This window comes from Podarcis bocagei (genome assembly GCF_964188305.1).
Source record: "Podarcis bocagei genome assembly, chromosome: 9".
NCBI lineage: Eukaryota > Metazoa > Chordata > Lepidosauria > Squamata > Lacertidae > Podarcis > Podarcis bocagei.
In genome coordinates this window covers 64,343,450-64,366,075 of record NC_138134.1, presented here as the reverse complement: position 1 = coordinate 64,366,075, position 22,626 = coordinate 64,343,450, and the positions used below count along the sequence as shown (strand labels likewise).

The 22,626-nt window shown below is 48.3% G+C and overlaps 1 protein-coding gene across 2 annotated transcripts in view; it reads right to left on the bottom strand.

Annotated features, from left to right (window-relative positions):
* FAM13A (family with sequence similarity 13 member A) overlaps positions 1-22,398 on the bottom strand; it is a 149,046-nt gene extending 126,648 nt beyond the window's left edge. The window contains exons 1-4 of one of the 2 annotated variants that reach the window (XM_081206972.1): positions 22,193-22,398; positions 18,446-18,635; positions 6,376-6,585; positions 1,226-1,406 (exon numbers count right to left, since the gene is read on the bottom strand). In XM_081206972.1, the coding sequence (XP_081063098.1) occupies positions 1,226-1,406; positions 6,376-6,585; positions 18,446-18,635; positions 22,193-22,219 (608 nt within the window). In that variant the 5' untranslated portion in view covers positions 22,220-22,398. Of the gene's footprint in view, positions 1-1,225; positions 1,407-6,375; positions 6,586-18,445; positions 18,813-22,192 lie in introns of those variants that run through there. The other variant, XM_081206971.1, reaches the window with a different exon arrangement.
* Positions 22,399-22,626: the final 228 nt, after the last annotated feature.

Genomic DNA, 22,626 nt, shown 5'->3' with positions numbered 1-22,626 from the left:
TACCAAGGCATCTGAGAACCAAGGTACTGCCAACACCCTCCTTGCCTCAGGTTTCTCTGCCTCCGCTCTCCTTTTTCATCATGTTAGGCTGGTGCCTACAAATATCAAAACAAGAGGCTGCCTACAGCACTCTTTGCTTATTGCACAAATAAAGTCCACCAGAGATCCTTTCATTGCTGCCCACTGGTCAGCGCTCTTGAGATTCCACAGCATCATAAACAAGCCAGTCACAAGAGGCAGAAAAAAAGGCACAAACATCAGCTTACAAAGATCAACAGCAAAAACATCCTCAAAGGGTTGTGGGAGGGCATCCTTGTCTTACATAACAAGTTTTAACATCGCAAAAAACAGCACGTATTTGGGTGACAGGCAAGGGAGGTGGGAAATCAGCAGAGAGAAAGATAACAATAGCTCCCTCGACAACCTGGTAGTCCAAAACATCTGGTGGGCATCACTGCCATGGTCTCTGTGTTGGCTGGGGCTGATGGAGGATGAGGTCCAAAACATCTGGAGAGGACTAGGTTGGGGAAGGGTGTATTTACAGTATCCTTATTGTTGAGATGCTCATCTTAAAAGCAAATACTGTAATTTGAATATGGTTCAAAATACAGTGGTACCTCGCAAGACGAATGCCTCGGAAGACGAAAAACTCGCAAGACGAAAGAGTTTTTCATTTTTTGGGTTGCTTCGCAAGACGAATTTCCCTATGGGCTTGCTTCGCAAGACGAAAACATCTTGCAAGTTTGTTTCCTTTTTCTTAAAACCGCTTGAAGAGGTGCAGTTGTGACTTGACCGTGCTTTGCAAGATGAAAAATTTGCAAGACGAAAAAACTCGCAGAACAAATTAATTTCGTCTTGCGAGGCACCACTGTACAAAAACAACTTATAAATATCACCAGCATTTTGACATGCACACGCCACCACCTCAATAGGTCGCTATGTGCCAAACCACAGCAGGAGGACCAATGTAACATATGAACCACTTAGTCAACCACCACAGTTTATTAGTCAATGAAAAAAACACCTGCCTGGGTCATCCTCGCCTACGTTGGCTGCTTATCACACTGTGATGATCTGCCATTGCAGTTACTTCCAGGTAGACTTAACTGCTCACCCAACACAGCAAATCTGAGTCAGGTACGTCAGGTACAAGGACAAGGAAATGGAGGTGTTAGAAATGTCTCCAATGTCCAAACCAGGAGCTTCTTTCGGGCAATGAACTTACTGGAAACAGTTTGGTCCGAATACTGTGGCGAGGTTGGAAACAGTCATCTTGTTCTCGGACTGATGATCAGCAACTCTCCTCAGGAATCGGCAGAGGAACTTAAGCAGGGAATAGTGGGGCTCGGGCAGCTGCCTCAGGAGTTCTCTCAAAGTGTTCACATTTGGGCTACAATTCTGGATGTCTGTCAGGAAGGGAATAAGAAGAAGACAGGTGAGGCTATGGACACTCAAATCAAATACAAAATAGCACTAGTAAGGTGGCATTAGACTCAGGGACTGAACAAGCACATTGAGGAAGTATGTTGAGCAAAAGGTTTGTAAAAAGATATGTCACCACTTTAAAACAGCCATGGCTTTCCCCAAAGAATCCCAGAAAACGTAGTTTGTTAAGGATGCTTAGAGGAGACTCCTTTTCTCCTCCCAGAGCTACAATTCCCTGGCTAGTTTAACAACCAATCGCTCTTCACAGAGAACTCTGGGAATTGCAGCTCTGTGAGGGGAATAGTGGTCTGGGAGTTAATCCTCAAAATACTTGCTTCACCAGGACAGAGCCCGCTCCTCAGTTTCCACATGACTTGACTGGAATCAGCCACCACCTGTCACAACTGCTGGAAGATGGGAATTAAACAATCCCGAGTTAAAAAGATATCTCCTGTAAACAAATTCTATCCTTATCACATCTCGTACTAGCTGCGTAACTGGACTGCTGCTTTCCTATATTTAATCTTTGGATGGAGACTAACAGAACCATGCCAACTACAGGAAGCCAATGTAATTTACACTGGGGTAAATTATCCTAGTGTAACCTATGGCGGATTTCTCTTGTCTTTAGACCCAAGCCTGCTGCACCTATGGAAGAAATAAGAGACCCTCTGTTTGACGTGTACTGCTGGGGTTCTCCTCCACCTAAAAGGTAAAAGGTAGACGACACCTGGACAGTTAAGTCCAGTCAAAGGCGACTATGGGGTTGCAGCGCTCATCTCGCTTTCAGGCCAAGGGAGCCAACGTTTGTCCACAGACAGCTTTCTGGGTCATGGGGCCAGCAGGACTAAACTGCTTCTGGTACAATGGAACACCGTGATGGAAGCAAGAGCGCATGGAAATGCCATTTACATTCCCACCACAGCGGTACCTATTTATCTACTTGGACTGGTGTGCTTTTGAACTGCTAGGCTGGCAGGAGCTGGGACAAAGCAACGGGAGCTTACTCTGTCGAGGGGATTCGAACTGCCAACCTTCTGATCAGCAAGCCCAAGAGGCTCAGTGGTTTAGACCACAGCACCACCCGCTCTCACCTAGACTCAGGATGTATATATGTGTAAATAAACTGTATATTGCAAAGATGCCATGATCTCCGATGAGCCTCATTGTCCAAAAGGAAACACAAGACCCTGGTGCCTTGGAATCTCGCACCACTCGGAGACTGGGGTGGGGTGTAATATTGTGTTCCCAAATCAAACAAGCTAGAGAATCTGAGACAGGGAAATGTGCCAAAGAGCGACTCGTCCTCACACAGGCCTGTGTCCTGCATGCTACGAGTGCCTATCAGATGACACGGCAGGACGTTATTTTACGATGCTGCTCGCCTGTGGCTGGAGACTTGTGGCTATCTGGCTCCTGCACACCCTGTTTCACTCACTGAACTGAACAGCTGTGACATGGATATAATATCCTCTCTTTTAAAATAGAAGGGATGTACAAATCAAATCTAACAGGACAGGCCTTTTTATGGGCAGGCAGATACTAGTATTTATGCAAGTTCAACCCCCCAATCTGGGACAGATGCATTGTGGGAAGGGATGGACTAGACGATCCTCAGGGTCTCTTCCAGCTCTACAAATTCTATGATTCTGACGACAACGTGGAAATGTCAGCTTTTGGCAGGATGATACGGTCAACCAGCTTACAAAGCACTTACATGCACATCACACCGAAATCTTAATCAGTGGTGGGGAACCTCTAGATCTCGTGTGGTGGGTTTAACTGAGCCCAGCAGAAGCCCCAGTTTGTCCCACAAGCCAAAGGGAGCTGAACGCAACCCCTATTCGCATCAAGCGTCAATCAGGATTTCCAGAGTGCAGCCGATCCAGTCAGGGCTTGCATTTGATGTCAAATTTAAAGGGAGTCAAATGCATGCCATGCTTGCAGAACGAGTATCCCTCCAATGTTCCAGCTTGTCCCTTTAAAGCTGCTGTGTTCCTTGCCCCGTATCTGATGTCAGGAGCTATGTCAGGTGTAGTGCAGGTGAGTGCGACTGGGGGAAATCTATTTTAACAAAGGTCCTTTTTATCCCTTGAAAAACCAGCAATACAGTGGTACCTTGGGTTACATACGCTTCAGGTTACATACGCTTCAGGTTACAGACTCCGCTAACCGAAGAAATAGTACCTCAGGTTAAGAACTTTGCTTCAGGATGAGAACAGAAATCGTGCGGCAGCAGCGGGAGGCCCCATTAGCTAAAGTGGTGTCTCAGGTTAAGAACAGTTTCAGGTTAAGAACGGACCTCCGGAACAAATTAAGCTCTTAACCCGAGGTACCACTGTATGTTAATCTTGTCCAAGATAAAATACTCTGTAGCCAAGGCAGCTGTAATCTTTAGTCAGTTGGCCCCAGAGAAGTCCAATTAAATAAATGTGGCTTTCCAATTTCTTTAAGTGTGTCACCCTGGACAATACCATCATCCTCCAAAACTCAACTCCATCTTCCCAACTGTTACTTGGAAGTTGGGAACATGCTAAGGACTTTGCCTCTTCATTTCTTGAGGTTTCCTCGTCTACTTTCTGGAACAGAGCCTCTAACCACAATTTGCCATCAGATCTGGATTGGCAGGCTACAATTATCTCCTTGCCGCTTGTGCAAAGAGTTCATCCATGGCGACCAAGATTCAATGGGGAAGTCTCTAAATTAACCATAGTTTTCCAGAATATGTAAGCTCTGGATGATAAAGGAACTCACATGACCTCCCTGTGCAACTTCCTTTTCAAATCTTAGGCACAAAACAAGAGCTCAGCGCCGCATCTTTTCATAATGTTTAAAGTTGCTCCAATACCTTCAAACCACCTGATTCTGCAATGTGAGGGAGTTCAGCCAAGCCCTCTAACCTTGTTCCTAAATTACAACTTGTTTTATCTGTAAACAGTGCAGAAACGCATTATTACTCCTTGGCTGAACATTATTTCCAGCACAGGAGCACTGTGTGTGCTTTGCTGAGTGGTAAGTATCTGGGATCTTTATGGCTACAAACAAGAAATCATTCTTCTTCACAGCTAACCTTGATCTTATCACAACACAAGTTCAAGAGCATGTGGCAAGCTGTGCTGGAAAAAGGACGACCCCGCCACCAAAAAACCAAAAACAGCTGACTGGCAAGCCATTTTTAATGCAAAGGTATGCTCAAACGAAGGGCAGATGTCAGCAGTTGAACCCACTCATACTGGAAACTCTCTAGCATTTTACAAAAAGAGGAGTTTAAATATGTTCTGCCCATTAACCAAGAGGAATATAGCAAAGAGGGAGAAAGTGGAGCGTTTGGCTCAAAAACCACGACCTAGTTCTCACCGAGATGGTAAACCTGTTGCTGGACGGTAGCATGTTAACCCAGGGCTTCCCAAATCTTTGAGTTCATGAGCCCCTTGATGAGCTTATAAAGTTGCCATCAACCCAAATTCTTAGGAACGCAACTGAAACAAAGTCAACACTTCTTAATCAGAGATTACCATTATTCCAAAGCCTTTTTTAAAAAAAGCCTTCTTCAAGTTTCTCCAAGACAGCCTGTTTTTGTATCTTTGGGGAAGGAAAAGAGGGGCGCAGAACTATTGTTTTGACATTTCAAAGAAATCTTTAGAAAGTGAACGTCTGCACCGTTACACATTTTGTAAAACAAAGAAGCTGCATGGTCTGAGGATACTGTGGAATTATCTTATTAAACACAATAGTTTTCACAGTCGCAAGGGAGGTACACTCTGCACATGCCCATGCTCTTTATATCTGAGGCCCACAGTCCTTTGAAAGCTTCACCCCCTCTGAACAGGACACCTGAGGGAAGGGATTCCACTGCCTTTCGATGGTGGTAGCTTTGGGGTGCTTCTCGCTGGCAGAGGGCTATCTCTACCTCATCCAAACCCCTCCAGCCCAGCAGATTCACAGATTCATCTATGTCAGTATTGTGTACACCAGCCTTGCGCCTGCCAGATGTTATGGATTACAGCTCCACTAGCTGGAGCTAGTCAGTCTACACTAATTGGCAGTGGCTCTCCAGGTTTCAGATGGAAGTCTTTCCCAGTCTTACCTGGAGATGCCAAGGACCAGACCAGAGACCTTTCTGCATGCAAAGTACAATCTTCACCGCTGAGAAACACACCTTTTACAGTGGTACCTCGGGTTAAGAACTTAGTTCATTCTGGAGGTCTGTTCTTAACCTGAAACTGTTCTTAACCTGAGGTACCACTTTAGCTAATGGGGCCTCCTGCTGCCACTGCGCCGCTGCGGTACGATTTCTGTTCTCATCCTGAAGCAAAGTTCTTAACCCGAGGTACTATTTCTGGGTTAGCGGAGTCTGTAACCTGAAGTGTCTGTAACCTGAAGTACCACTGTACTCATTTAGCGAAATTTGCTTCAGGAGGTGGGGAAAGTACAAGAATTGATCCTCTTGTAATTCAGACTGGCCAAGTGTTCAGAGAAACAAAGCAACCCAGCTCAGTCACATAAATTTTATCCACTGACTAGCACAAGTTGTTTTTCCAGGACAACATTTTTTCTTCTTCTGCGACTCGGAGTACAGTTGTACCTTGGATCCCGGGCGCCTTGCGAGTCGAACGTTTTGGCTCCCGAACACCGCAAACCCAGAAGTTTGCAAACGCTTTTTGGAACCCAAACATCCGACGGGGCTTCCATGGCTTTTGATTGGCTGCAGGAGCTTCCTGCAGCCAATCGGAAGCCGCACCTTGGTTTCCGAACATTTTGGAAGTTGAATGAATTTCCGGAACGGATTACGTTCAACTTCCGAGGTACCACTATATGCATGTTGCCATTTCCCATGGCAACTGCCCGATTTAGGGGAAATGATTAAAATAACAACACCAGCTAGAGATCTAGTGAACTCCACCAGGAACAATATACACAGGGATGTATGCTTGATGAAAAGACTGTCACCTTGATACAGGTGTATGAATTTGGGGTGTGCTGCAGAAGTGATCACCCGATCAGGCAGCTCCCTCAAAAACAATTTCAGCAAACTGGCCGCGGAGCTGACGTCGCCTTCCACAGGCAGCTCCACTTCCTTTCCGCTCTCGTACTTCCCTCGAAGCCGCTCCATGGTTTTCAGGTTGCCATTCACCCTGAAAAGACCTTCCTGTTTCAGCCCTGTAATTACACATTAAAAAAGGAGGAAGATAAATAAATAACTGGCACACCCGCTGCCCTGCTTTAAAAATAACACGGCCAGAGCAACCAATGGCAAATGCCAAACGTAACAAAAAAAAAGCCTAAGTCGGCTTTTAAGTGTATAGCAGTGAAAACGAGGGCCAAAAAAAGTAGGCCTGGCCTAGACATACATGCACAACAAGGTGGTAAAGATCCAAGGTGGGAGAATGGAACTGCCTCATTTCGAACTGTGAAGGGGGAAATATCACAATTCTGAATGCTCTCTTGTGTGGAAAAAACACACACACCCTACAAATAGGAAATTAGTGCAGTGGAGAACAAGCTGGGTTTGCCTGGTGACTTCATTATATATATATATATATATATATATATATATATATATATATATATATATATATATATGCTTTCGTAGATTTTCACGGGTACAGGAATGTAGGTTTTGGTGTCTTCGGGTGTCTTCCCGTGTAAGAGTTGGGGTGTCTAGGCGACGTTTCGACGAGGTCTCACTCGTCATCTTCAGGCTGGTGCTTTCGGCTTCTTGTTACTAGAACAGAGCAGGATCTCAGTGTTTGAGTTCCTATAAATACTGTTGAGGGGGTGTGGTGTATAGCCTCCAACGTTCTGGGCAGATAGGAAGTTCCTAGGTTAATGTGCCTTTTCTTCTTTTGTTCATTAATTACTTGAGGGATATCTTGAGTGATTACTTGAGTGATATTCTGAGTACCACTTAGGAGGGTCATTAGGTGTGGATTAGTTGCTAAAGCTTTCGTGTCTTGACCTCTTGACCTTGTGAAGAGTTTTTCTGAGAAGATGGCTGTACTGCACTTAGTTGTGCTCTGGCTTGGCTTCGTGTATAGGGGCGAGCTGTGGTTTTGTGCCCTGTGCCAGCCAGATCTGTGTAGGGATTGCAGGGGGGTGCAGCATCCGGAGGTGCCACTATGGTTTGGCTACTGGATGGTGTCTGTAATTTATCTGTGGAGAGGGTCTGGGTTTGGGTCTGGTGTGGTTGATTGGAGATGGCGTTCTGTGTGCCTCTGGTTCTGGTGTCGGTTTCCAAATTCCAGATTCCAAATTGCTCTTTAACATGGAACATCACCACAAGAGAATAATCATGGAAGCCATCGAGATAGAGAAACACCCTCACAACATGAACAAGCGTGACGACACGTCCCGCCTGCCAGACATCTGGAAATTAGCCCTCCCCACTAAAACCGACACCAGAACCAGAGGCACACAGAACGCCATCTCCAATCAACCACACCAGACCCAAACCCAGACCCTCTCCACAGATAAATTACAGACACCATCCAGTAGCCAAACCATAGTGGCACCTCCGGATGCTGCACCCCCCTGCAATCCCTACACAGATCTGGCTGGCACAGGGCACAAAACCACAGCTCGCCCCTATACACGAAGCCAAGCCAGAGCACAACTAAGTGCAGTACAGCCATCTTCTCAGAAAAACTCTTCACAAGGTCAAGAGGTCAAGACACGAAAGCTTTAGCAACTAATCCACACCTAATGACCCTCCTAAGTGGTACTCAGAATATCACTCAAGTAATCACTCAAGATATCCCTCAAGTAATTAATGAACAAAAGAAGAAAAGGCACATTAACCTAGGAACTTCCTATCTGCCCAGAACGTTGGAGGCTATACACCACACCCCCTCAACAGTATTTATAGGAACTCAAACACTGAGATCCTGCTCTGTTCTAGTAACAAGAAGCCGAAAGCACCAGCCTGAAGATGACGAGTGAGACCTCGTCGAAACGTCGCCTAGACACCCCAACTCTTACACGGGAAGACACCCGAAGACACCAAAACATATATATATATATATATATATAGTGCTTTCCCCCCTAAAAAAATGTTTAGGGGTACTCTCATTTTGACTCAGTTTTATAGTTCAAATTGGGAAAAATAAATACAGTAAATGGACAAAAGTACAAAGAGTCACAAAATGTTTAGGGGTATGCATACCCCTGCATGCGCCCGGAAAAAAGCTCTCTCTCTCTCTCTCTCTCTCTAGGTGCCATGGAAAAACATTCCTCTTCAACCAGGCCTTTGGCTGTTTAATATTCTACAGCCTTTTAAATGTGTCTGTGGGAAGGGGGGCTTATTGTTTTGCTGTTTTGTTTTACTTATTTGCTTGTTTTCATCCTGTATTTTATTCTGTGAGCCATCCTGACATCTTATGACGAAGGGCAGCATATAAATCTAATAAATAAACAAAAAAACACACCTTTGGTTGTTGTTTACCCCTGACACGAGCTACGAGTCCCAGCATCCTTAATAAACTACAGTTCCCAGAGTTATTTGAGGAAGAGCAATGTGGTTTATATTAAGTAGTGGGTTGACATAGTAGCCGGCACAGCGATTTCTTCAAGTAGCTCTTTTATTAAGATAAGCTGGAATAGAACTGACTGCGAACAGCTCAGCCGGCCTGTATTTATAGGCAGCCGGCTGTCAACATTGTAACCACACAGCTCAGAGTTCCCGCCTAAACTAACTGCCGCGGACCTGAGTGAAAACTATCTACAGACCTGAGTGAAAACTATATACAGTATCCCCCTGTTGGCCCAGGGTGAAACTACACTACATAACACCCCTCCCCACCGAGATAAGGCGTTAGTTACAATCGTAATGGTTTCCTTATATACAGCACTACGCGTAATGGTTCAATTAGGCACAAAAGCATATCGGTTACATTTCCCATACTTAGACCAACAGTGATACCTGTCCAACAACGTAGTCCTTTAAATGAGTTGGGCGCTTGGAAACTCTGCCAGACCGCCGGGGACTGGTAGCCAAGTCCGGAGGGCCACACAGTTCTCACTGAGGCTGTGGTGCGACCCTAGGTGGCGTTGGAACCAACTCCCCTGGATCCGCTGCTGTGGGTGGAGCCTCCGCAAGTGGAGTGGTCTGAGTCTGTTCTGAGACGGCTTGGTTTGGCTCCATGCTGGCAGTTTGCGAGGGAGGTGTAGGTGGGGCCTCGCCATCTGTACGTGTCTCTTCTGGAGCCGCAAGCGCAGTTGGGGGCGCCTCGGTAGTCTCTAAGTCGCCAACCCTGCGCCTAAGCTGGTCTATGTGCCGTCGCCACAAATGTCCGTCTTCGAGTGCCACCTGGTACGAGCGAGGTCCAGTGACTCCCACTACTGTGGCTGGCACCCAAGGAATGTCCCCCACATAGTTCCGGGCAAAGACCTGGTTTCCTGGGACAAATGACCGTGGTGTGTTGGCACAGCCTGGGGGTTCAGCCACGGCAAAGTCTGGGTGTAGCCGGTCGAGCGGTGACCTGAGGCGGCGGCCCATAAGCAGTTCAGCAGGACTCCTCCCTGTGGCCGCATGAGGAGTGATGTGCTGCACGAACAAGTATTCGGCGACCCGCTCATGCCAGTCTCCCCGGTCCAGGCGCGCCAGTGCCTCTTTTGTCGAGCGCACCATTCTTTCTGCTTGCCCGTTGCTGGATGGATGAAAAGGTGCCGTTAGGGCATGGCGGATGCCCAGTCCCAAAAGATACCGCTCAAACGTGCCTGACGTGAACTGCGGTCCGTTGTCAGAGACAAGGACATCAGGACACCCATGCGTTGCAAACAGGCCTCGCAGCACCCGGATGACAGCTTCGGTAGTGGTGGAGGGCATCAGGGCGACCTCCAGCCATTTGGAATAGGCGTCCACCACTACCATAAAGGTCCGGCCGTGAAAGGGGCCAGCCAGATCGATGTGCACCCTCGACCAGGGTGTCTTTGGCGTCTCCCAGGTGTGTCCCTTAGCTGCCGGTGGTGCAGGCCTCGACTCTTGGCACGCATGACAGGCGGATACCCAGGCAGTGATGGCATCGTCCATATTAGGCCACCAGACGTAACACCGAGCCAACGCCTTCATTTTGACAATTCCCGGGTGGCCAACGTGCAGAGCCTCCAGGACGCGCTGACGGAGTCCCTGGGGAATCACGACGCGGTCTCCCCACAGCAGACAGCCGCGATGAGCTGAGAGTTCATGTTGTCTGGTTGCGAAGGGCTGGAACTCCGATGCAAAAGGCCCTTGTGGCCACCCCCTCCACACCCAGTTGAGCACCCGGCTGATGGTGCGATCCTGGGCAGACGCGGAGGCCACAGTGGCAGCCGATACAGGCGCTGCCGGAAGATCCTCAATCAGAAGGAGCGATGAAGCTGGAGCCGGGTCTTCCACAAATGCTGGAAGAGGGCAACGGCTGAGGGCGTCGGCATGGCCCATCGATTTCCCCGGGCGATGGATGAGCCGGTAGTGGTAGGCAGCCAGGAAAACAGTCCATCGCAGCATGCGTGGTGAGAGGACCGGTGGAGTTGGACGATCACCGGCGAGGAGGCCCAGGAGTGGCTTGTGGTCAGTGATGAGGTCAAAAGTCCTGCCATAGAGGTATTCATGGAACCTCTTCACTCCAGCCACAAGTGCCAATGCCTCCTTGTCGAGCTGGCTGTAATTCCGTTCCGTCGGAGATAGTGTCCTGGAAAAGTAGGCGAGCGGTGCTTCTCTTCCATCTGGGAAACGGTGACTAAGGACAGCACCGATGCCAAAAGGTGAGGCGTCGCAGGCAAGGACCAGCGGCCTGGATTCACTGTACTGTACCAGCACACTGTCTGAAGAAAGGAGAGCCTTGACCGCGTTGAAGGCCGCCGTCTCTCAATGACCCCAGGCCCAAGGCGTCTTAGTGCTAGGGAGTCGGTGAAGAGGCTCAGCCACAGTGGCTTTGTGGGGCAGGAACATGTTATAAAAGTTCAGCAGCCCCAGGAATGCCTGCAACTCCGTTTTGTCCTTTGGGGTGGGGGCCTGCTGGATAGCGCGGATCTTGGATGTGGTTGGATGAAGGCCGGAGGCATCGATAAGATAGCCCAGGAACTCTACCTGTGGAACGGCAATCAGGCACTTCTCCCTCTTTACCTTGAGCCCGGCCTCCTGGAACCTGGTCAGCACGGCACGGAGGCGCTCAAACAGCTGCTGGTGTGATTCTGCAGACACCAAGACGTCATCAAAATATGGTACCACGCCTGGAAGCCCTTGCAGGAGACGCTCCATAAGGCTTTGGAAGATGCCAGGAGCCACACTCACCCCGAACTGCAACCGGCGGCAACGGAATGCCCCCCGGTGGGTGACGATCGTCTGGGCTTCAGCAGTGGCATCATCGACTGGCAGTTGTTGATAGGCTTGGGCAAGGTCCAGCTTAGCGAAGACCTTACCCTCACCCAGGGAATGCAGCAGGTGTTGGACAACAGGAACCGGATAAGCATGCTGCTGAAGTGCCTTGTTGATTGTGCACTTGTAGTCAGCGCAGATTCTCTCCGACCCATCTGGCTTGACAGGCGTGACGATGGGGGTTTCCCACTTTGCGTGGTCAACGGGCTCCAAAACTCCTTGGGCGATCAGTTTGTCCAGTTGTTCGTCCACCTTAGCCTTGAGAGCAAAGGGAACCCGGCGTGGCTTGAGCTTGATGGGGGCGACTTGTGGATCAAGGCTAAAGGAGATGGGCGTACCAGTATATTGTCCCAAGGTGCCGTCAAAAACCTCGGCAAAGTCTCTGACCAGACCCTCAGTCTCTGCGTTAGAGATGCAGTTGATGCCGGTGACTTCCAGGCCGAGGGCATCAAACCAGTCTAGCCCTAGGAGGCTTGGCCGCTGACCTTCGACCACCACCAACCGGAGCAGGCCCGAAAAATCCTTGAAGGCGATCCGGAACCGGCCAACGCCTACCACGGGAATGTCGTTTCCCTGGTAGTCTCTCAGGTGTACGCGGTGAGAGTCGAGTTGCCTTTTGGATACTCTGGGTACCAGTCTTTTGATGGTGCTCCATGACACGACGGACAGGGCAGACCCGGTGTCGATCTCCATGTCACATGGAGCTCCTTCAATGAGCACCGTGACGTTCAGCTTGCGTCGCATAGACGAGTCGGTTTGGCCAATCGTGGTTCCAGACGGGCAGTGGCAGTTGGTGAGAGCGAAACAACTTTCCTTGGCAGACTGGAGTGAAGACTTGAACTTGCGAGTCGATGAAGGGGGGGTGTCAGACGGAGCCGATCGGCAGACCTTAGCGATGTGGCCCCTTCTGGAACACCTCCTACAGATGGCGTCTCTGAATCGACACTTGGCACGGGAATGGTCGCCTCCGCAGCCAGCACATTCCGGTTGGCCCTTGGACTTCTGTTGGAGCTTCCTGCGCTCCCGCTTTGTCTGGTGCACGTCATCGTCTTCACTGGAGGATGCCTCAGCACTGCTGGCCTCTTCATGATGCACCGGAACTGGCCCCCTAGCAAGACGCGGGCTGCTGGACTTGCGGATCTCCTGGGCGGAGCGTTCAGCAGCTTCTGAGGCCACAGCCTCCTCAATGGCTTTCTGTAGCGTGAGGTCTGGCTTGGCTAGGAGACGCCGTTGCAGATGGATGTCCCGGACCCCGCAGACGATTCGATCCATCAGGGCATCGTCTAAGTCTCGGAACTCACAGTGCATTGCGGCCTGTCGCAGGGCGGTGGCGTAGTTGTTGATTGACTCCCCCTCTGCCTGGTTCCGGTGGTAGAACGCATGGCGGGCAGCAATCTTGGACGGCTTTGGTGCGTAGTGGTTGCGGAGCTTCTCTTGGATCGTGTCCCATGGTGTTGCCTGGACTGCTTCCGGTGCAACCAATGCTCGGGCCGTCTCAAACACCTCAGGCCCACAGAGGCTGAGGAATAGGCCCCGCTTCCGATCCACTGATACTGCTGTCAGCTCGTTGGCTTGGAGGTAGCAGTCGAACCGAGCGAGGTAGGAGTCCCATGACTCAGAGGCTGGCGCAAACGGCGGTAGAGGCACAAATGAAGCCATGATTCCGATGCCGGCGTGAAGGGCGATGGATGGAACACAGTGCTCTAGCCAGAACAGTCAGCTCTGAATTGGTTCTGCCCAGTGATTTCGCTCAGTGATTTCGCTCAGTGATTTCGCTCAGTGATTTAGCTCAGTTCAGAGGCTGGCCGCATCTGGCTGTGCTCTGATGTCCATCCGATCCCACCTTCGTCGCCAGTATTAAGTAGTGGGTTGACATAGTAGCCGGCACAGCGATTTCTTCAAGTAGCTCTTTTATTAAGATAAGCTGGAATAGAACTGACTGCGAACAGCTCAGCCGGCCTGTATTTATAGGCAGCCGGCTGTCAACATTGTAACCACACAGCTCAGAGTTCCCGCCTAAACTAACTGCCGCGGACCTGAGTGAAAACTATCTACAGACCTGAGTGAAAACTATATACAGTATCCCCCTGTTGGCCCAGGGTGAAACTACACTACATAACAGTTTAAATGGGCTCTCGGTGTATGGTGCTGGCATGACTGAAGGGTGTTGCTTCCACATGGGGGAACATTCCCCACTTTCAGACCGCCACAACCCACACACTGAAATAATATTAAGTGCTACTGAGGAGGGCTAGTAAGAACTGGGGGCCACTTCCAACTGACTGGTCACTGCAAGATGGGAGTGCATACGCCGCCATGTTTTTCTGCTTGCACCCCCGGCCTGCCTGACACCCGCCAGTTGACATTCAACTGGTGCAGTTTTCCCCAGCACAAACTTGCACAGCTACAATTCCTGGAGTTCCATGTGAAGGATTGATTGTTAAACCAGCTCATGCGAGGAGAATATGGGTCCTCTAAGAGCTCTCAGCCCCCTTAACAAACAATGGCTCCCAGAATTATTTCGGGGAGGAAGCCATGACGGTTTGAAGTGAGATCCCCACGCTTTAAATCAGGCATAGGCAACCTTCAGCCCTCCAGATGTTTTGGCCTACAACTCCCATGTTCGCTAGCTAACAGGACCAGTGGTCAGGGATGATGGGAATTGTAGTCCAAAACATTCGGAGAGCCAAAGGTTGCCTATGCCTGCTTTAAATATATGTTGTGAATGTTGTTGCCTAAGTGCATGGGTAGGCAAACTAAGGCCCGGGGGCCGGATCCGACCCAATCGCCTTCTAAATCCGACTCACGAATGGTCTGGGAATCAGCATGTTTTTACATGAGTAGAATGTGTGCTTTTATTTAAATTTCATCTCTGGGTTATTTATGAGGCATAGGAATTTGTTCTCTCCCCCCTTCAAAATATAGTCCGGCCCCCCACAAGGTCTGAGGGATGGTGGATCTGCCCCCTGCTGAAAGAGTTTTCTGACCCCTGCCTAAGTGGGTTCGCCTGCGCAAGAACCCTGCTTCAGACCTTCCTTCCCAAGGCGGAAAGGTCTGAGGTGGCCCTCATTTAGCCCACAGGAGTTCACATGGAATGCCTCAAAAGGTCCTTAGCAGAAACCGGCCTCCACTAAAGCCTAGCAATCCTACTCTGACATCTGCTGGAAAACAGGGCACACTGCAGAAAAGCAAGATCCCTTTAAATCAGAAAGTTGAGAAGTATTCACACACCATCAAACTTAAGACAACTTGCTTAGTTCTTTAGCTTGCATGCACACAAATATAAGCATTACAGAGCATTTAAGATTAGATTTATTTTATAACTATGTGAAATTTAAACCTGAACCTACTTAGTATGTTCGTGCTCTTAGATCCCCACTTTCTTCCATTTTAATTTTCTTTCACTATTATTATTATTATTATTATTATTATTATTATTATTATTATTATTATTATTATTCCCCCTTTTCCTTCCAAGAAGCTTAAAGTGGTATTTCATCTTCATTTCATCTTTACAACAGCCCTGTGAGGTAGGCTAGGCTAAGAGATGGTGACTAGCCCAACGTCAGCCAGTGAGCTTCATTGCCGAGTGGGGATTCGAACCCTGCTCTCCCAGGTCCTGGTCCAACACTCTAACAACGTTACAGCACACTGGAACCCTTAGATCTAACCACGACACCACATGGCTTGAGGAAGTCTGCATTAGACCACGACAATCAGGGGGCTTTGAAAATCACCGCAGAGATCAAGACCCTGGCTTGGTCTGAAGGCACGTGAAGTGGCCCCCCTTGCAGATGATAACCAGGTCTGGGTGTTGACAGTGTCTGTCCAGACTATCCTGAGTACCAGGATGGAAGAAAGTCAGAATGGACCTGTTCCAAGTAAAATGAAATAAAATACACACATGCATCTACACCACAGACTTGAGCTTTCAGGTCAGCTATTACAGTCGTACCTTGGCTCCTGAATGCCTTGGGAGTCAAACATTTCGGCTCCCGAACGATCAAAAACCGAAAGTGAGTGTTCTGGTTTTCGAACATTCTTTTGGAAGCTAAATGTCCGACGGAGCTTCCGATTGGCTGCAGGACCTTCCTGCAGCCAATCAGAAGCCGGGCTTTGGAAGTGGAACATTTTGGAAGTCGAACGGACTTCCGGAACGGATTCGTGCCAATACATTCACACAAAACATGCACAGAGGTTATACAATGTCCCGTTTATTGAGCATTCCTCTTGAAATGTTCTCAGAAAGTTATACAACAATACCAGATAGTGGCTGTTATTCCACACTTCCTGGGGGCAATTTCCCACCACTTTTTTTATTTGACTTTTTTGCAGCGACAAGATAATTGTTCAAGAAAGTGTGTGGTGATGGCGGCCAAATCTTATGCAAACAGACAAACAGTGTCCCTGGGAGAGCCCTGAACTTAGTTTAGGAGTTTCCTTTTATGGGGAAACGCGGTCCTAGGAGGGCACCTGGGGTCTCTAATAGATAATTCCCAGAATCACCAAACTACAATTCCCAGCATTCTCCGGAAGTAGGAGAGGAGAGAGCCAATAGAAGTTACAGAGATAAAATACATTTACACATTGAGAGTACAGATAGCCCCTTAAAGCAACAGCGAGGAACCTGCAACTCTCCAGAATTTATGGAAGTCCAAGTGCCACCTGAAAGCAGAAATCCCAACAGCAGAAGAGACAGGAAGATGAGCTCTTGTCCTGATTTACTGCATGTAAGCTGCTCTGGGGGGCCCTTTTGGCTGGAGAGTTGGGTCCAAATGCCCAAAGTAAGTTAATAATAATAATAATAATAATAATAATAATAATAATAATAATAATAATAATTTATTATTTGTACCCCGCCCATCTGGCTGGGTTTCCCCAGCCACTCTGGGCGGCTTCCATAGAAACCAAAAATACACTAAAATATCACACATTTAAAAACTTCCCTGAACAGGGCTGCCTTAAGATGTCTTCTGAATGTCAGGTAGTTGTTTATCTTTTTGACATCTGATGGGAGAGTGTTCCACAGGGCAGGCACCACTACTGAGAAGGCCCTCTGCCTGGTTCCCTGTAGCTTTGCTTCTCGTAATGAGGGAACCGCCAGAAGGCCCTCGGCGCTGGACCTCAGCGTCCGGGCAGAACGATGGGGGTGGAGACGCTCCTTCAGGTATACTGGGCCAAGGCCGTTTAGGGCTTTAAAGGTCAACACCAGCACTTTGAATTGTGCTCGGAAACGTAATCTTGTGAACTGCCCTCAGATCTTTTAATGAAGGATGGTATATAAATTAATAATAATCATAATAAGCCCCCACCAGTCCCAGTCAACATGGCCTATGGTCAGGGATCATGATGATGATGATGATGATGATGATAATAACAACAATTTTTATTTCTACCCTGCCCTCCCCGGCCAGAGCCGGGCTCAGAGCGGCTAACTCTAATAAAATTTCAGTAAAAACATAATAAGAAAAAAGAAAAAGAAAAAACCCAATTTAAAATACAGGTTAAAATGCAGCCTCATTTTAAAAGTCAAAACCATAAGGGGAGGGCAACATAAGGGTCAGACTGAGTCCAAACCAAAGGCCAGGCGGAACAGCTCTATCTTGCATTCCCTGTGGAAAGATGTCAAGTCCCGCAGGGCCCTAGTCTCTTGTGACAGAGAGTTCCACCAAGTCGGGGCCAGTACTGAAAAGGCCCTGGCCCTAGTTGAGACCAACCTAACCACCTTGTGGCTTGGGACCTCCAAAATGTTGTCATCTATGGACCTTAAGGTCCTCCGCGGGGCATACCAGGAGAGGCGGTCCCATAGGTACGTGGGTCCTAGGCCGCATAGAGATACAGTGGTGCCCCGCAAGACGAATGCCTCGCAAGATGGAAAACCCGCTAGACGAAAGGGTTTTCCGTTTTTGAGCTGCTTCGCAAGACGATTTTCCCTATGGGCATGCTTTGCAAGACGAAAACGTCTTTCAAGTGTTCCGATTTTTTTTCACTTTCCCCCCCTTTTTCTAAGCCGCTAAGCCGCTAATAGCCTTTTAGCCGCTAATCCGCTAAGCCTCTAATAGCCGCTAAGCCTTTAATAGCCGCTAAACCGCTAATAGCGCTAAGCCGCTAATAGGGCTGCTTCGCAAGACGAAAAAACCGCTAGACGAAGAAACTCGCGGAACGGATTAATTTCGTCTTGCGAGGCACCACTGTATGTAAGCTCTGCAACATCTGGTGGGCCACATATTCACTAATAAGGTAAAGGGACCCCTGACCATTAGGTCCAGTCGTGGCCGACTCTGGGGTTGTGGTGCTCATCTCGCTTTATTGGCCGAGGAAGCTGGGGTACAGCTTCCAGGTCATGTGGCCAGCATGACTAAGCCGCTTCTGGCGAACCAGAGCAGCGCATGGAAACGCCGTTTACCTTCCCGCCAGAGCGGTACCAATTTATCTACTTGCACTTTGACGTGCTTTCGAACTGCTAGGTCGGCAGGAGCAGGGACCGAGCAACAGGAGCTCACCCCATTGCGGGATTCGAACCGCCGACCTTCTGATGGCAAGTCCTAGGCTCAGTGGTTTAACCCACAGCGCCACCCGCGACCCTCACATGTTCACTACCTGCACCTTAAAGATAAACCTTTCTTTCCCCCCTTTTCAACAAGGAAGGTTCTGCTAGCCGCTTACCATGCCAAGTCAGGTATTCGACAATCTCCCACACGACGGCCGGGACTCCGTTCTTGCACAGTCCCTGCTGCTGAAGTTCCTGCAGGCTTATGCCAAACACCTTCTGGCAGGCAGCTCCCCTCTGGCCACTCAGTGGGGCTGCCGCAATCTTCTTCATGTCTTCTTTCAGCCTGACAGCGGATTTGCTTTGCTTGAAAGAGCACAGAAAGAGGGAGCAGTCGGTCATCGTGACTATAGGGGGCTGCATGGTGGCTCTACGAAAGGAAAGCTAAGCATTCAAGCCAGGCCTTTCGGGTTTTAAATTCTCAACAAAAACAAACAAAACCCGGCGGAGAGGAATTCTTCCGAAAAGATCTGGGACAGAAACATGCACACACAGGGAGAGACTGAAAAGGAAAAAGAAAGTCAGAGGAGGAGGAGCATGGAATACGTAGCCGAGCAACAGAGTGGATAACTTGGAAGTCTCCAAGCTGCATTGCCAGAGCAACTGTGGGTGCAGCGGAAATGAGAGACACGCTCTATGAATGGAAGCCGTTCTTCTCTGAAACATCAGGGTAAACATAGAGGTAAATAGCCGAATGGCCTGGCATGGTAACCAGACACTGAGAAATGGATTTCTGCCACAGCGGAAGAGCAGCAGCGCTGTTTACAAGCTGGATTTTTCCTAACAGCCTCGCTGGTTCAGGCCAATAGCCCATCCAGTCCAGAATTAGTCTATAAAATTTTATCTATCTGTTTTCTGGAAGATGGAGCAAGCTTGTTTTCTCCTGCTCCGGAGGGTAGGACTCGAACTAATGGCTTCCAGCTACAAGAAAGGAGATTGATTGAGAGCCAGTGTGGTGTAGTGGTTAAGAGCAGTAGATGCGTAATCCGGTGAACTGGGTTCGTTTCCCCGCTCCTCTACATGCAGCTGCTGGGTGACCTTGGGCTAGTCACACTTCTTTGAAGTCTCTCAGCCCCACTCACCTCACAGAGTGTTTGTTGTGGGGGAGGAAGGGAAAGGAGAATGTTAGCCACTTTGAGACTCCTTCGGGTAGTGATAAAGCGGGATATCAAGTCCAAATATATATACCTGGGAACTTCCTCTCTGCCCAGAACGTTGGAGGCTATACACCACACCCCCTCAACAGTATTTATAGGAACTCAAACACTGAGATCCTGCTCTGTTCTAGTAACAAGAAGCCGAAAGCACCAGCCTGAAGATGACGAGTGAGACCTCGTCGAAACGTCGCCTAGACACCCCAACTCTTACACGGGAAGATACCCGAAGACACCAAAACCTGCATATATATATATATATATATATATATATATATATATATATATATATGAAAGGAGATTGAGACTAAACATTCAGAAAAACTTTCTAAGGGTCAAAGCTGTTCGACAGTGGAACAGACTCCAACAAGAGGTGGCGGACTCTCCTTCCTTGGAGGTTTTTAAGCAGAGGCTGGATGGCCACCTGTCATGGATGCTTCAGTCGATATTCCTGCATCACAAGGGGGTTGGGCTAGATGACCCTTGGGGTCCCTTCCAAGGATTCTGAGAGTCAAAGCTAAAATGTGGATGTTTAACAGAAAAATAGCAGTGTGCGTTATTTCTAACACTGCTGGCTGGCATGTATCAAAAACAGCTTCCTCCATCACTACCTGTTGTGATAGAACCTCCATTCACACATCTCCCAAGGATGTCCCAGTGGTAACTCAGGGAAGCACTATATGGCATTCATTTTAAAACCAGGCTGCACAGCGCAAACGTTCCAGTGAACATTATGCCTGGTCAATGGCCTCTTGTAGCTCTTGGAGCCGTCCTATGAGGCCACCTGGTAATCGTATTCATCCTAGCATAAGGTTCTGCCACTTTTACTGCATTCCTTCTTAAAGGGCTTGCTGAGGAAAGGGGCTCTGCTTGGAGAGCTGCGTGGTCCTGCTCTAAGCCACTATATAAACATAACTTTACCAGCTTTCTGCTCATGAAATGATTCGGGGGGGGGGGGACGCAACTATTTAAGCCAGCCAAGATTCCCACTCCTAATAAAATTTGTTTTAAGAATGAAGGTGGCCATCCTATTACAGTGGTACCTCTGGTTGCGAACGGAATCCGTTCGAGAGCCCCGTTCGCAAAATGAGCAGAACGCGCGGGTCACGATTCGCCGCTTCTGCGCATGACATCATTTTTGAGTGTCTGCGCATGCGTGAGTGGCGAAACCCGGAAGCAACCCTTTCTGGTACTTCCGGGTCGCTGCGGGACGCAACCTGAAAAGATTTAACCTGAAGCAAACGTAACAAGAGGTATGACTGTACACATTTACCTTGGGAGTAAGCCCCACTGAATTCAAAAGCGGCTGGCTTCTGCACAGACTTACAGAGAACTACACTGCTAACCTGTCCTTTTGAACATGAAAAATGGGAAAGGTTCAAAAGGGGAAAACGCAAGACTCAAAGATGGAAAGAGCAGACAGTGCGTACTAATTCTTGTAATGTTATTTATTTATGTGCATTCAGAAAAAAGCAGAGAGGGGAGTGCATGGTCTTTTGCCTACCCATCTGCTATATCCACTAAATCTCTAGTGCCTACAAAACAGGCAAAATATATGCATGGAACAGCAAATCCTTCCCTCTGAAACATCCATCTTGGAATGTTAGTTAAAAAGAATAAAATACTGTACACATTATCAATCCTGCCTCACAGTGCTGCAGGAGCAAGTTGTTTCTTCATTGTTTAAAAAATTCCTTTAAATCTGCACATTTATCTGAGCGGCTCCAATTTTTAAACACAGCTTCAAACTTACCCATATTGGCGGCAAACATGCACGTACTTGCTTAGGAGCAAAACTTTTTTTAGAGGGAAGACTGCAGGCAAGATCACTAACAGAGAAGGCATAACACAACAGAAAGCCCTACTCTAGAAATAAAATGGGTTTGTTTGTTTATTTTACATGCAAACCTGGCACTTATACAATGACTTTAATTGAAAAATAAACCAAGAACTGCAAAGTGCCTAGCTACAAGCTACTGAAACAATTTTGGGAAACGGTTATAAACAAAATAGGAGTTGTGGTGCAAAAATAGATTTTTAAAAAATACTACTGGAACTGCAGTTCTATACATTGGGTGGGGGGACGGGACTGAGGCCCAATGAATTCAGTGACATTTACGGTACTTTTGAGTCTATGTTTAATTGTGCTGCTGTTCAAACCCCCGGAATCTAAACAACAACAACCCCCCCCCCAAGCGTCTTCATCAAAACAAAGGAGGCAAGCTACATCTCCGAGGTGGAATTGCTGCACAATTATTTTCGAGGCAGGTATATTATAAATTAAGAGAGGCAGAGGAGGGCTGACTTTGAGGCTGAGAAATAAGAGCAGAAACGGAATGAACTGAACATAAGCTTAACACTGGAAGAACAAAATGCTTTTTATACATGTCTAAAACAATGCTTGGTTTTTCATCTTTTCTCTATGCACCTATTAAAAATACCCTCAAAATTACACACACACAAAAAACCCTGGAAGTCTCCCACTTTGTAAGACAACAGATCTAGACACACCGACTGACTAAACCACTTTATTGCACCATTCAAAATGTTAGACTGCGCTCAATATTGCACCCCCCCCCCCACGTCGTGGGTGGGCGTAGAGAGCGCGCGCGCGCGCAGGCACCCATTTGCGCGCAATTGCGCACCCATTTGCAAGAGAGAAGAGAGCCTCCCTCGCTTTCCCCGCGCAGCCCGCCGCCTCGTACTCACACAGATGGCTAATGCGCCTGCCCCCATTCTCTCCGGAGTGTCTGGAAGAAGTAATGAAGATAGGATGAAGGCATTAAGCTGACTGGTGGAGACTCAAGGCAAAGCCTCCCTCCCGAGACACGGAAAGCTTTCTTCCAACTTTGCCTTCTGCTGCGGCTCCGCGGGAGAAAACAAAAAAACAAAAACGTCCAGCAGCCCTCAAGCGTTTCCCCCAAAACTTTTCGAGCTCTCCTTCCTGCTTTGCATGCACATGGCTGGAATCAAGACCCTGGAACTGAAATCTGAGCCAGCGACTCTTGCATTGGCGGACTGGGAAGGGTCATGTGATCCGGGACTTAAGAGTCGCCGACGTCTTGCCACTTCCAAGGATTTCGTGCAAGGAAGGAGGCTGATCTGAAAGTGCCTCCCTGCAAAGCCACCCCACTCCCGGCTGC